Here is a 13,956-nt window from a genome sequence, read left to right on the forward strand (position 1 = left end):
AATTGGCGTTTTCCTTTTTAAGAAAGAAAAAGAGAGATGGAATTGACTAACGACTTCTTACTAAAGTCATGTTAATCGCTTCTTTCCTATAAATGCTAATTATCTGCTTAATAATTTATCCTAGTCGGAGCTGATGACTGGGATCAAGTTTAACAGTCTACTCTGCAGAAATCACCTTTTTCTTTCCTTTACAAATTGGTCATTGCCAATCCCTAATATTTTGGTGTCTCCCCTATTCGTCAAAAGACACTGATAATGGATACCAATCCTATCTGTTAACCTTTCAGTATAACAAGATACAATTTATATAAGTCTAAAAGCTTATATTCATTTAAAGTGTCTAGCTGTTTTATAATTATCTCACCTATCTCGTGCTTCAATCCCTACGTAGTAATGCTTTTCCTACCCTTTGCAACTTGAAAATAATTCTCCTCAGTAGAGAAAACAGACACAGGAAATAAGTTCTCTGTAATACATATTTCACTATCTCTTGATCCTCTACTTGACACTGTTCTATTCCCTTTTCCCATCCTGCTTAAAAGCATAATTTTCTAGTCATTCTATGTAAAATGACTTTCCAAACTTAAAGGAAAAAAAATCAGGATTTGAAAAAATATATACTACATATATACTCTTTACCTTTTAAGGTGCCTAAAATACTTTTAATTTATATAACATTCTATTTAGTTAAGTCTGGTATTATCAAAAAAAGGTTGAATATTCAGAGTCTAGTAGAAAAAGGACTTCCATCTGTTGCATGAATGTCCCTCTTCTGATGACAAATTTGCATCTGCTTTTAGTCATTCACCAAGCCATCTGCCTAACAGGAAAGGACTCAAGTCAATCAGCCCATTTTATGCAGGCCAATACATCCCAAAAATCTTTGTCCCTAGACAGCTACAGTTAACCACTGAGGTAAATATTCAAGGTATCACTATAGGTATTAAATTTCCTCAGAATTCTCTTATTTTGTAAAGCTGTCTCTCTTTTAAGGAAGAGAAAAATAAATAAAACGGGAAGTTCACTATTTTAATCTTCTAGTTCAATGTTTACTAGGAACATATAGGAACTAACATTCTAATACTAATTCTATTTCACTTAACTGACAATCTTTTAATTTCTAAAACATACTTTTTAATCTTCCCATACTTTGTAACACATCACAAACTTAAAACTGATTAGACAATACAGACATATATTTTGCCCAAATATAACATAACTTAAAAAGTAAAATAAAATGTGAGCAAGATGACCAAGAATCCACAGCTCTAGAATATCTGCTAGAAACTGGCATACCAAATCATTCTCCCTGAGATGGGATGGCCATCCATGCCCCCACAGTGCAGTCCCCTCATATCTATACTTAACTGTGGGTTATCTTGCTGAACAAAAGCATTTGCCAATAGCTACTCCACCATATTCAGCAAAAATAATTCAGCTTATAACCGTAACTGTCAATGTGAAAAATAAAAAATTTAATAACTGCTAGTTGTTTTAATATAGGATATTTATGTGAACTGAATTTAAAATATTTTGGTGCATTTTTATTTTAAGATTTTATTTATTTAGAGAGAAAGAATGTATGTGGGGGGGCACAATGGGACAGGGAGAGAGAGAATCTCAAGCAGACTCCCCACTGAGCATGGAGCCCAATGCAGGGCTCCATCTCATGACCCAGAGATTATGACCAGAGCTGAAATCAAGAGTCAGACACTCAACGGACTGAACCACTCAGGTGCCCCCAGTGCATTTTTCAACAGACATGCAAAAACTACTGCCTTCCAAAAGGTTACAGGTAATTCATCTATCTCCTTAACTATTAACAAGGGGTAGTTCTTTATTCAGAGATACATATTTATCTATATTTATACCTAACAATTAGCCCCCAGTTCAATCTACTAATTTCCAAAGAATGGGTGACTGGACAGCAAACCTACATGAAGTATAGTTCCCATTTAAAAACAATCAATGTATAGGGCACCTGGGTGGCTAAGTCGGGTAAGTTCCTGCCTTTGGCTAGGATCGTGATCTTGGGGTCTTGGGATCCAGCCCCATAATCAGGCTCCCTGCTCAGGGAGGAGCCTGCTTCTCCCTCTCCCTCTACTCCTCCCCACTGCACATACACTCTTTCAAATAAATAAAATCTTAAAAATAAATATTTAAAAAACAATGTAAAGTTAAACCAGTTTTTGAAATGCCACATACTGTAGTCTTCTCTTGGAAATTAACAATGACACTGGTAAATTAAAGGCTCTAAGAAACCCTGCAGTGAAGCAGGGGTTGTTGCCAGAAGGAAAGGAAGAACGTGGGGAGAGGAGACAAAAGATAAGAAAGAAAGGAAGAATGGGGATAGTGAAAGTTGGGGAGGTAGAGAAAGGGGAGGAGGAAGAAAGGGATAAAAAAGGAACAAAGAGGAAGAAGAAATAAAACTTCCACTACTTCCCCAAATTATTTATTCCATAGATCCACTTGTTTCAAATCACGTATCAGCATCCCCAAAACTAATGTTCTGTAGGAAACACCATAGCAACACTGATATAAAGAGGTATTCTCATTATAGAGTTCCATCAATTTTTTTGCTTAAAGCAGTGGTTCTCAACTGAGGGTGATTTTGTCCCTCAAGAAATATTTGGCAATATCGAAGACATTTTGGGTTGTTAAAACTGGGGAGGTGCTACTGGCACCTAGGAGAGGTTAAGGAAATTGTTAACTATCCTATATGGCCTTTGAAGTAACTGCTATTACTACTCCTCCTATTGCCCTTGAAGGAAACAAATGTTGTTTGTGGGAGAATAACCAAAAAACTAAAAACAAAACAGGAACACTGGTAGAAAACCGCTGAAATCAGTATGAAGTACCTTAGTTTGGCTAATGGTATCGTACTAGCGTTGATTTCCTAGTTTTGACAAATACACCATGGTTCTGTGAGATGTCAGCATTAGAGAACACTGAGAGGAACTCTTCGTATTCTCTTTACAACTTTGATGTAAATCTAACACATCCCCGAATTAAAAGTTGTCTTTTTAAAAAAAGAGGGTAGCTAGGTATAAATTAAAGTGAACTTAACTATAATCTTTATTTCCATAGTGTGAGCATTCAAAAAAGCATTTCCAGCTATTAAGATCCTGTGGTTTCCCTCTCTAGCTCCATCTCTAGGCTCTGGAAAAAAAAATTCTCCCAGTTTCTATATAACTCAAGAGACAGCCACCTCTTTCCTGGATTACTATAATAAAGGTACTATAATAAATGAAGGTACTATAATAAATTAAATAAATAAATAAATAAATAAATAAATAAATAAATAAATAAATAAATAAATAAATAAATAAATGAATGAATGAATAAATAAATAAATAAATAAATAAAATCCCTGTCTCAATCCCCTACACATCAGGTCCGTTCTCCAAAGAATTTATCACTGTGTTACAACCTTTAGCAAAGATGCTCAATACCTACAGGTCCTAATTAAGGGATAGAAAGTTCTTTTTTGGCCACATCTCTATAGCCTTACGTATTGTTACTACACCCTTTCCCTTTAGGCTCTAATATGAAACTATTAGTTGTCTCCTGAGCACTTCATGATTTTTTTCATGCATGCATTTCTTTTGCCAGAAATTACGATTTTCTACACACATACACATGCTATAATAAACATCCACTAATACTTTAACACTCAATATTTAGGAATCATATCATTCATAGAGCTTTCTCGGATTCCCTCACTTTGACAAAATTAGATTTTTCTATCATCTTCACCACTTTGGGTCTTATGTGGAAATTATTATTGCACCTAGCATATTTTGTTGCAATTATTTGCTCGTGTATATTTCTTTTATTAGATTAAGAACTCCTTAAAGGCAAGAGCTGTGTTTTATCAGTCTTTACATCTCCAGAAACCAATATAGCACTCTATATACATCCATTTTTTAATAATGGTGGTGATCTGGGATGCCTGAGTGGCTCAGTCAGTTAAGAGTCTGCTTTTGAAAAAAAAAAAAAAAAAAAAAAAGAGTCTGCTTTTGGCTTAGGTCATGATCCCAGGGTTCTGGGATCGAGTCCTCCACCAGGCTCCCTTCCCTTTCCCCCTGCTCACACATGTGCTGTCTCAAATAAATAAATAAAACTTTTTAAAAAATGGTGGTGATTTACAAATGTTATGAGATAAATTATGCTCATGCAAAGTTCTGATCTATTCGCTTATCTTTCGAGGGGTGTCTGTTGTTTTTCAACTGCAGCTTTAAGAGTTCAAACTGGAGAGAACGGTCTCAATTTTCTTAATTTGTTCTGATAGGATATGTTGGGCTAGGAATGCTTAGAAGGAACCTAAAGAGTCATTACTCACTTAAAAGAAGCAACAGTTAAAGTCTACTGGGAAGAATAGGTCTAGGACAATTTAAATCTGCTGTTTCATATACACAAAAAAATCTACAAAAAAAATATGCCCTAAACCAGGACTATTTTCTTTTATAAACTTTAGAGAGTTTTGTCTATCCAGTCCTTGTTGTACAGTATAGGTACTTAGGCTCTTAACAGACACAGACTTTAAATGATACTGAAGAGAAGAGTAGGGAATGCCCTATTAAGAATAACACTAGGTATCCTGTTTTTGAGGAGCTCAGTTTCAGGATTTCTTCAAGAAATGAGCATAGCTACTCTATTATAAAAGAGGCTTCTGAACTTAATTATATGCTGATCATCTATTCAGTAAATTTATAGGATAAGTTTGATTTCCTGAAGGGGAAATTTATTAATTTAGCTCAATTACCTCAAAATTTTTTTTGTCTAAATTTGTTATAATAGGCTATAAAGGCAGTAAGAAGGAAGTTGCTAAGAACAGTATATATTTTAGGGGGATTGTATCAAGTTAAAAAAAAACAAGTTCCTTGTCTTCGGTAAAATCATTTGGTAAAGAGAAGGAATCCAAGAAACCATGTTCCCTTTGAGATGAAATCTGGCCGTCCCAGGCTGAGTAATATGGTAGACAGCCAATCAGCTATCTAGAGAGCCTGGTTTAAATCCTGGGTTAAAACCAGTGCCTGGTTTAGATCCATCCATCTTTGAATGACCTAAAGAAGTCATCTGATGCAGCATCCCATTTTCTCATCAGTAAAAAGAGTGGGCCTAGTGACAATATCTCTTAGTTCCTTCCAGCTCTAATACCTGGAAGTCTAATCATTAGTATTCTGCATTCCAAATTTGACTGAGTCTGGACTTTAATTAGGAAAAAAAGGGAAGAATCACTATAGAAAAAAAGAGCTAGAGAAGGAAAGAATTAATTGCTGTTCTGTTATACTACTGTTTGCTTTCCTATCACTTTCATCAGTTACACCAGTTACAGAATAAAACATCTATTTAAACCTGCATTTCCTATGTCGGATTGTACAAGTCCAAACTAACAGACAGCTCTATTGAAAAAAATGAGTCCAATTTTGCTGTTTTACTTTGGTTTCCGGGCAATTTTGCTCTGTGTAGTCTTACATTTGGATTAAAAGTACCCTTTAAAAAAATTCACCTAGCTATACACAAAACATAAATTTGTGTACCCTCAGTATGTACATTATGCTCCCAAAAAAGTTTACATTAAAAAAGATATTCAGAATATAGTCAGAATACACATCTCCTGAAATCTAAGAGAAAACACAATTTTTGTTAAGCATAACCTAATTTGCTCGTAGTATGTCTAGACGTGAAGGTTAACTCAAGGGGAATTCACATTTTGGTGGGTAATAAGAACAAATCTTTTGCTGCCTAATCTGTACAGGAAGACTCTTATCTAAGTAGCCCAGACAAATGTCCAGTTTAGTTTAGTGTTAGGGGTTTTTTAGGGGGTGGGGGTGGAGTTTTATTTGGTTAGCTCTTTCGGCAAGAAAGAAAGATTGAGTCAATCTTTCTTCCACGAGCACAATATTACAGAGAACTACAACTCTATTCTGTCAGTAACTTGCAATTGGACTGTAAACTAAATACTTGATATTAAACTCTCTCAAGCACCTTATTTAAAGAATGGAAATAGTATCTACCAAAGTAATACTGATAACAGTGTTGTTGAAAAGATCAAATGAGATATTAACGTAACACTTAAGAAGCAGTAATAGCAAAAGTAGTAGTAATAGAGGTTAGTAATTAGGAACCATTATATCTTAACCACTATTCTTAACACTTTACATATATTTACCCATTATCCTGTAGCTATCACACCATGTATCTATTATTATCCCCATTTTATAGATGCAGAAATGGAGGTTCAGAGTAGTTAGGTAATTTGCTGTAAGTCATTCAGTTAATAAATGATGGAGTCAAGACTCAACCAACCCAAACAATCTGACTCCAGAACTCAAGCTCTTCACTAACCTATGCGCTATCATCTCCATGGCAGAAAGACCAAGGTTGCCATATATATGGATGGGGCTATCCTGGAATAATAAATTAGGCTTTGAATAGTCCCACAGTTTCAGAAGATTCAGACCATGTTTGAGAAATACCCTTAGATCAACAACTTGTTTGCCCTTGGGAGGAGAAAAACATTTTGTGATGCTTCTCAGCCGAATACAAGTAGGTCATTTTGTTAGGACCAGTAACAATAAAATAAATTGTTACGAAGTGATGATTTTAATGGTTTTAATGTAATGGCAGTAATCAATTCTTTTTATTACAAACTTAACTGATTTTTTTTTTTAACTTAACTGATTTTAAAATCAGTTTCTGGGACACCTGGGTGACTCAGTCGGTCGAGTGCCTGACTTTTGGTATCAGCTCTGGTCATGATCTCATGGTCAAGGAATCAAGCCGTGCATTGGGATCTGTGCAGGACAGAGTTTGATCCAGATTCTCCCCATCTCTCCCACTCACTCTCTCTCTCTCTTAAATAAAACCTTTTAAAAAAGAAGGGGGCGGGGGCTGTTTCTTTGACTTGATATAGTAATTGCCTGTGCTGAGTCTGTCCATAAAATAAAAATTGATGCAGAAACTGTGTTTCTGTTTGAACCACTCACCATTAAAGTGGTTTTAAATTGGCTGTTATAGAACCCATTCAAAATATATTAACGGTCATTGACCTGAGGGTAGTACCCATCCCTATGTTAAGTGAAGTCTCCATTAAACTCACTCTTCAATCTGAATGAAGGTGGGGCAATCAAAACTGTTCAAGAGTGGTTAGAATTGGGCAGCCCTGGTGGCTCAACGGTTTAGTGCTGCCTTCGGCTCAGGGCATGATCCTGGAGACCCGGGGATGGAGTTCCACGTCCAGCTCCCTGCATGGAGCCTGCTTCTCCCTCTGCCTGTGTCTCTGCCTCTCTCTCTGTGTCTCTCATGAATAAATATATTTTTTTATTATTTTTTTTTAAAAAAAGAGTGGTTAGAATCAAGAAGAGCTGGTCTGGTTGGCTCTTTGCAAGCTGGCAAGAAAAAAGGCAGAACTGCTCTGTCTTTTCCATATGCTGTGCCTCCATCAGAAGAGAAGTGGGGTTTTTTGTACCTAGATCATAAGACAATGGAAGCTACAGTACGCTACTTCCTTATATAGCTTACAGTATAACAGAATAAAATGTTGAGTTTTTTTAAGACATAAGAAAACATTCTTCAATCCAATTTTTAAGGAGGAATATTAAAAATAACTAGGTCACAGCATTCAGCTCAAAACTACACACAGAAGTGAACAGAAAAACAGGATTTGACCTCGGGGTCATTCCTGATGGACTATAACCTGGGGTACCCAGCATGGTCCCGCCAAACCAAAAACAGGGGGCCACAATTCACAGTCTAAGTTTATTTTATCACCTGGGAAAGTAAAAAGTCAGTGAAATAATTACAGTTCCCAGTCCTTTGGACAAAATGAAGGGAAGGGATAATGCAGTACACCCTGAGGCTAGAAGCACAAAAGAAGGAAAAAGTCTCTACTAAAACCCTAGCAGTTAGAGTGCTCCTGAATTTCTAAATCCACCCAAGTCCAGAAATAAGGGGCAATGAATGGCATGTTTAGATCTCTAGGCTATCACAGGAAGACTAACCATTAAGAGTCAATTTTTACCTGCCAGCCTCCTCACTAAACCACATCCCGAATTCCCCAGAGTACAAGAGAAAAATCAGACGATACTGGTCACAGAATGAACATAAACAGGTCAGAAATAAGTTTCATTCACATGAAAATATCCTCTATCCTCAAAACATAAATAAAATTATAAAACATATGATTAGAGCTAATTTTATTTTGTTAAATGTATCAGGTGATAGGAAACAAAACAATGTACCTGAGATAGCTTCCAAAATAAGCAACAATATTTGGGTGTTTACAGTCTTTCATCATAATAATTTCTTGCTGTACAACTGCAAAGTCTTCTCCTAGAATAAAAAACAAGCATGTTGAATATATAGTAGATAAGGTTCAAAATGTCAATTTGTTGGAAAACATAATAATGTTGATGTTATATTTACTATAGTTTCAGTCCTGACAGAAAGCATAGCAATTAAAAGTCTGAACTCTAGTTCTAGACTATCTAGAATCAAATACTAACTCTGTGTCTCTTACTAAGCTATGTGAACTTGAGTAAGTTACTTGACTTTTATGTGCCAATTTCATCCTCTGTAAAACGGGGATAAAAATAACAACTTACCTCATAGGGCTGTTGGAAAAGTTAAATGGGCTAATATATGCAAAATGCTTAGAACAGTGCCCGGTACAGAGTAAGTGCTATATAAGCATTTGCTATTATTAGTATTATGACTTGGATATAATCATCATATAATCCACTGGAAAACATACATGGCTTTTTTCTTTCATCACCAAATAACATTTAATAAAATTTTAGCACAATTTTAGTACAATTTTAGCTTGTGCTAAATTAAATGTTAGGGTAGGAACCCGTATACACCAGGAGTATCAAATACTGTTCTTGAGCTGTGAGACCTACACTCCAGCAGTACTGGATTACCTGATGGCCCACATACACAGGCTTCTCCTGGATGCAAGGGCCTTGTTCCTACTGTACTGGGATGCAGAACTGGATTGTATTTAGCCTGGTGGGACTATTAGTAAATAATCTCTCTCCTTCTACTCCCTTCTTGCCCAAATTCTTCAAAATAAGATCTGGCAATCCTATAGCAGTATCACATGCTCTGGCTCTTGAAAGAACACTTGTGATAGAGAGAAACAGAACTACAGTGAATGCAAATGTGGTGAACCAGAGACTATGAAGAATAAATGGAAGTACTTATCATTTAAATGAAAGTAGCTCTGCACCACTAATTCAGTTTTTAAAGCATTATATACTATGAACAGCCTGATTAAATATATATTAGTGGCAAAGTAAGGAAAAAGGTTTCCTAAGTTACAGCACAAATCCTATTAGGTCATTATGGAAGCCCTGAGATTTTCTTGCCTTGGCATTTTCCTACTATAAACTGAGACTTAAAGTAGCCTACCCATGAACCATTTGAAGCCAGTGTCAAAACTCATCTCACTGCCCCAGTTACAAGGGAAGAAGTAACAGAGAAAAGACAGTATGTCAGGTTCTTAATTTCAGCAATGAAGTGAGTACAAAAATCAAAGATTTCCAAAGGAAGAAAAACAGGAAATTTTTATGCTTCCAAAATTTCAGAAGAAAACCACTGAATGAACTACAATCCTCTTCTGAGTTTACTTCACACCATTAAGAATTCCTGATTTTCATTATATTAAGAAAAATCCAGTTAGAAATAACAACAAAAAACTAATTAGGAATGAAAAAAAGCCAAATAAACTAATATCAATTTTAAGGGATATACTAAATATTTTGAAAGTTCTTCACCTTCCTCTCAATTGTACTTGACTGGAAACAGTGAAGGGGTTACATGAGATCAAAGTTAATCCAGTCAGAATAAACTCTAGGACTGTAGTTTGATGGTTAAGGATAGCAACTCTCTTTCTGGGGGGTAGTCACTGCACAATTTAAAGGGAGCCAGCTTTAGAACAAAGCCTCTATAGCAAGCCTCATCTGTCTCTGTAAGCTTCAGATACACCTGCACGTGATCAATAAATTCCCTGAACTGTTTAAACTACCTTGAGTTGTGGTTTCTGTTACAACTGTAAGCGTCACATCTTCTACTATGATCTTTGCACATATGACACTGCATCAATGTCTGAATGGCTACATTCTCACTAGAATATTATATCCTCCAAGAGGACTACGCCTTAATCATTTTTGTATCCCTAGCAACTAATATGTAAGCAATAAAACTGTTGCCTAAATAAATCTATGATACAAGATAATTCTTCTACATGTTGACTCTAAATCAAAAATGTCTGTTTTTTGGTTTAATTTCAACCAGTTATTAACCATGCTTATACAACTGATTGCTTATTTGCTACTTCTGTGTTTAACAAAAGTCTGTGAATGGCTTTAAGTCTTCAACTACATCTTTCCCAGGAAAAGGTGTTAAACCAAAGTGCTTCCTATTTTCCTATGAAGTCATTTTCTATGTGACTATGATGCCCAAGTTAAATTCAAATTTTTGTGGGAAAACATTTTCAAAGAAAAAAAATCCACAGCTCAATCTTTTTTTAAAGATTTTATTTACTTATTTATTCATGAGAGTCACACAGAGGCAGAGAAATAAGCAGAGAGAGAAGCAGGTTCCCTATAGGGAGCCTGATGAGGGACTGATCCCAGGACCCCAGGATCATGACCTAAACAGAAGGCAGATGCTCAACCCCTAAGCCACCCAGGAGCCCCACAGTTCAATTTTTGAAGGTAATTGAAAAAGCCAAATTTGGGCAGGAAAAAAGAAAAGAGTTTCTATACGGCAATAATCCAAAAGAGCCTAATAGTTTTAAAGTACTTTCTTCAAAGCTCCAGAGAAATATACTACAAAGAATAAACAGGTACCCCCACCCAAAATAAATAGCACACTTAATTGGATACTGTAGAACAGTATGGTTAGGCTAGATACATAATCTCTAAAAATTCTTTCCAATTCTGAAAGTCTAGGATTTTTGATTAAATTTTTAGACATTAAAGTGAAGAATACATCTGCCAAAAAATGGCAGAAAGAAAGGCAGGCAGGCAGGCAGGCAGGTAGGTAGGCAGACAGGAAGACAGAAAGAAACCCTAATTGAGAAAAACAGGCAAGCCTACAAGCAGAGTAGATCACGAATAAATCCAAGTAAACAAAAAAATACAAAGACTTGAGAAGTTCTTAGAATAAACATGACATATATTTAGTGTTCAATAAATGTTAGTTATTTGCAGCAGGCTAAATAATAGCCCCAAAAGTAGAAAAGTCCTAATCCCTAAAACTTGTGATATTACCTTATATGGCAAATGTGATGAAATTATGGAACTTGAGATAGGGAAATTATCCTGAATTATTTAAATGTAATTACTAGTGTACGTGCAAGAGGGAATCAGAGGGAGACTGGAGTATAAGAAGACAAGAAGCAAAATATTATGCTTTGAAGACAGAGGAAGAGGCGAAGAATTAAAGAAGTACAGGGAGTACAGCTCTAAAAGTTGGAAAAGACAAGGAAACACAATCCCCCTTAAAGTCTCCAGAGGGAATGCAGCCCTACTGACACCTGGATCTTGACCAGTGACACTCACTTTGGATTTCAGAGTTCCAGAACTCTAAGAGAATAAATTGTGCTTTTCCAGGCACCAAGTTGGTGGTAATCCGTTACAGTAGCCACAGGAAACTAATACACTATTACTATCACCATTACTATTATTGTGACAGAACTGGCTAGCCATTCACAAATAATCCGTGTTCTCCCTTCCATTGTGTAGAAGTTACTGGTGGCAAAGACAACTCTCCCCTCAAGGTGAACACTAATGTGCCCAAGAGACTAGTTCCTGCCAATGCAAAGTGAGCAAAAGTAAAATGTACTTATCCCACTATTTATTTACCTATAAGCAAACTACATAACACTGTGAGGCCCTAGGAAATACAAGAAGTCTGGGTCCCTGAGTCACTAAAAGGAACAAAGTCATCCAACACATTAAGCATCTGCACTGAACTATTACATAAACTTAAAATAAAACTTTATTATATTAAGTCACTTATAAGTTCTAGTTATTATAGTAAACATTATCCTATGCTGATATAATAACTACCATCCATTTGTAAAAAAAAAAAAAAAAAAAAAAAAAGGTTGTCCAAACCATAGTAGGTGCTTCACAAATGTTTTCATGGATTAACAAGATTAGTCCCTCTATTTGATAGAGTACAGAACCAGATTATAGGCATTTCTCTCTATTTGGTAGATAATGCTTGCCTGTAAACAGCTACATTTAGCCATATGTATGAGAATAAAAGAGGAGATTTGAATGTCATGGGGGTGAAAGTTACAATGAAACGCAGAACCTCTAATACCTCCTTGCCTTTTAGATTCGAACTGACAATCACTGCATTTCCAACAGTTCATAAAATTCTTTCTTTTTTGACAAAATAATACATAATCTTAAATTGAATGCATATTCAACTGACTGCCATTTTGGTATACCTAATTATTTTCACTGGTGTAAACTAGCCACATTTATAAAACCTACTCTTCTTACATTGACATAAGCATTTTGCATTAATAAACTACTCACCTGCTTTAGTAAAATTATAACAAAAATTCAATAAAAGAATTATACATGTACCGTTGTTTGGATAAATACGGTGAAGCTGTCAAAACAGAACTAATGGTTGGGAGGCAGAACTGTCATTTTGCTCTGTGTAACAGCTTATGCATGTAATTCTAAGTCTTTATATGAAGGCAGCTGACACGTCTCTTTACACTAAATAGAAGTAGAGGTTATTTGAAAACCAAACCAGGACAACTGAAGGATTATCTGTATTGGGAGGTGAACCAACAGTCCATTACATTCATGTTTTCAGGGAACCAAGTCTTAGTTTATTTGTAAATTGTATATACTATTTCCTTAGTTCTGTCCCTGTGAAGTAAACATAAATTTACAAGTCATCTACAATTTCCCTTTGTTTTCTTATTTTGTTTCCTATTTCCCTATTTTGTTACTTTGCTTTCTTATTTTCCTTTAGTTATCTTTATGTCTCTCTTCTAAATGTTTAACATCTTCACAACCCTAATAAGCTGACAAATGTCATGATGAAATAATTTTCATTATCAACAGTAATTTAACACAGTAACAGAGCAAATTAGAATAATGCTTTTAATGATCACTTTTTAAGATTTTAAAGGCAAGTTTTCTCAACTTGTAAGAGATGATTTACCTTCCAACTTATAACTATGAAGAGCTACGTGTGTGAGTGTACATTTATGTGTATATATATATATATATTATTTGTGAAAATATCTAATGCTTTAATTTGGATAAAGTTATTCTCTGGATAGTCTCTCCTGAGAACATATTCAACCACCACCATACACTGAGCACCAAGTATTATGTAAAAGAGAATGTGCTAGAGACTATAGGTAGAGTTCTAGAAATGAACAAGACTTTCCTTGACTTTAATAAACGTACAGGGGGCATAAAATTTGTACTGGACTCACCATATCTAGCACACTGTCATGATAAAGGATATGTACTTTGGAATCAAAATACTGATCTATGAAACCTGATTTTACAACTTTCTAGTTGTATGATCTTAGGCAAATTCATTCATATTCTCTTTTTCTGAATTCAGGCTCCTCATAAAATGGAGATAATAATACCTCCCCTTGAGGTTATTGTAAGGATTAGATGAAAAACACTTAAAATACTTAGAACAAGGCTTCACACATGCTCATTACCATTATCTGCTATTACGACCACCCAGTAGGATTTGTTATTTACAATTTTACATTATTTTTCCTACTATTCTCCCCTTTTGCTCTACTTCAGCCACAGAAGTCCTCCTTGCTTTTCCTTGAACACCATAACAAGCTTCTCTCAGCCTTTTTTTTTAATTTTTTTTAATTTATTTATGATAGTCACACACACACAGAGAGAGAGAGAGGAGAGAGAGAGAGAGAGAGAGAGA

General features: G+C 35.4%; 1 protein-coding gene across 3 annotated transcripts in view; it reads right to left on the reverse strand.

Annotated features, from left to right (window-relative positions):
* MAP4K3 (mitogen-activated protein kinase kinase kinase kinase 3) overlaps positions 1-13,956 on the reverse strand; it is a 186,230-nt gene that overhangs the window by 87,315 nt on the left and 84,959 nt on the right. For all 3 annotated transcript variants that reach the window (XR_008664688.1, XM_055326973.1, XM_055326974.1), the window contains exon 3: positions 8,247-8,337. Coding sequence is in view for 2 of the 3 variants with exons in the window: in XM_055326973.1 (XP_055182948.1) it covers positions 8,247-8,337 (91 nt within the window). In the remaining variant the exon portion in view is untranslated. The remainder of the gene's footprint in view (positions 1-8,246; positions 8,338-13,956) is intronic.

This window comes from Nyctereutes procyonoides, unplaced genomic scaffold, assembly GCF_905146905.1.
Source record: "Nyctereutes procyonoides isolate TBG_1078 unplaced genomic scaffold, NYPRO_anot_genome, whole genome shotgun sequence".
NCBI classification, from domain to species: domain Eukaryota; kingdom Metazoa; phylum Chordata; class Mammalia; order Carnivora; family Canidae; genus Nyctereutes; species Nyctereutes procyonoides.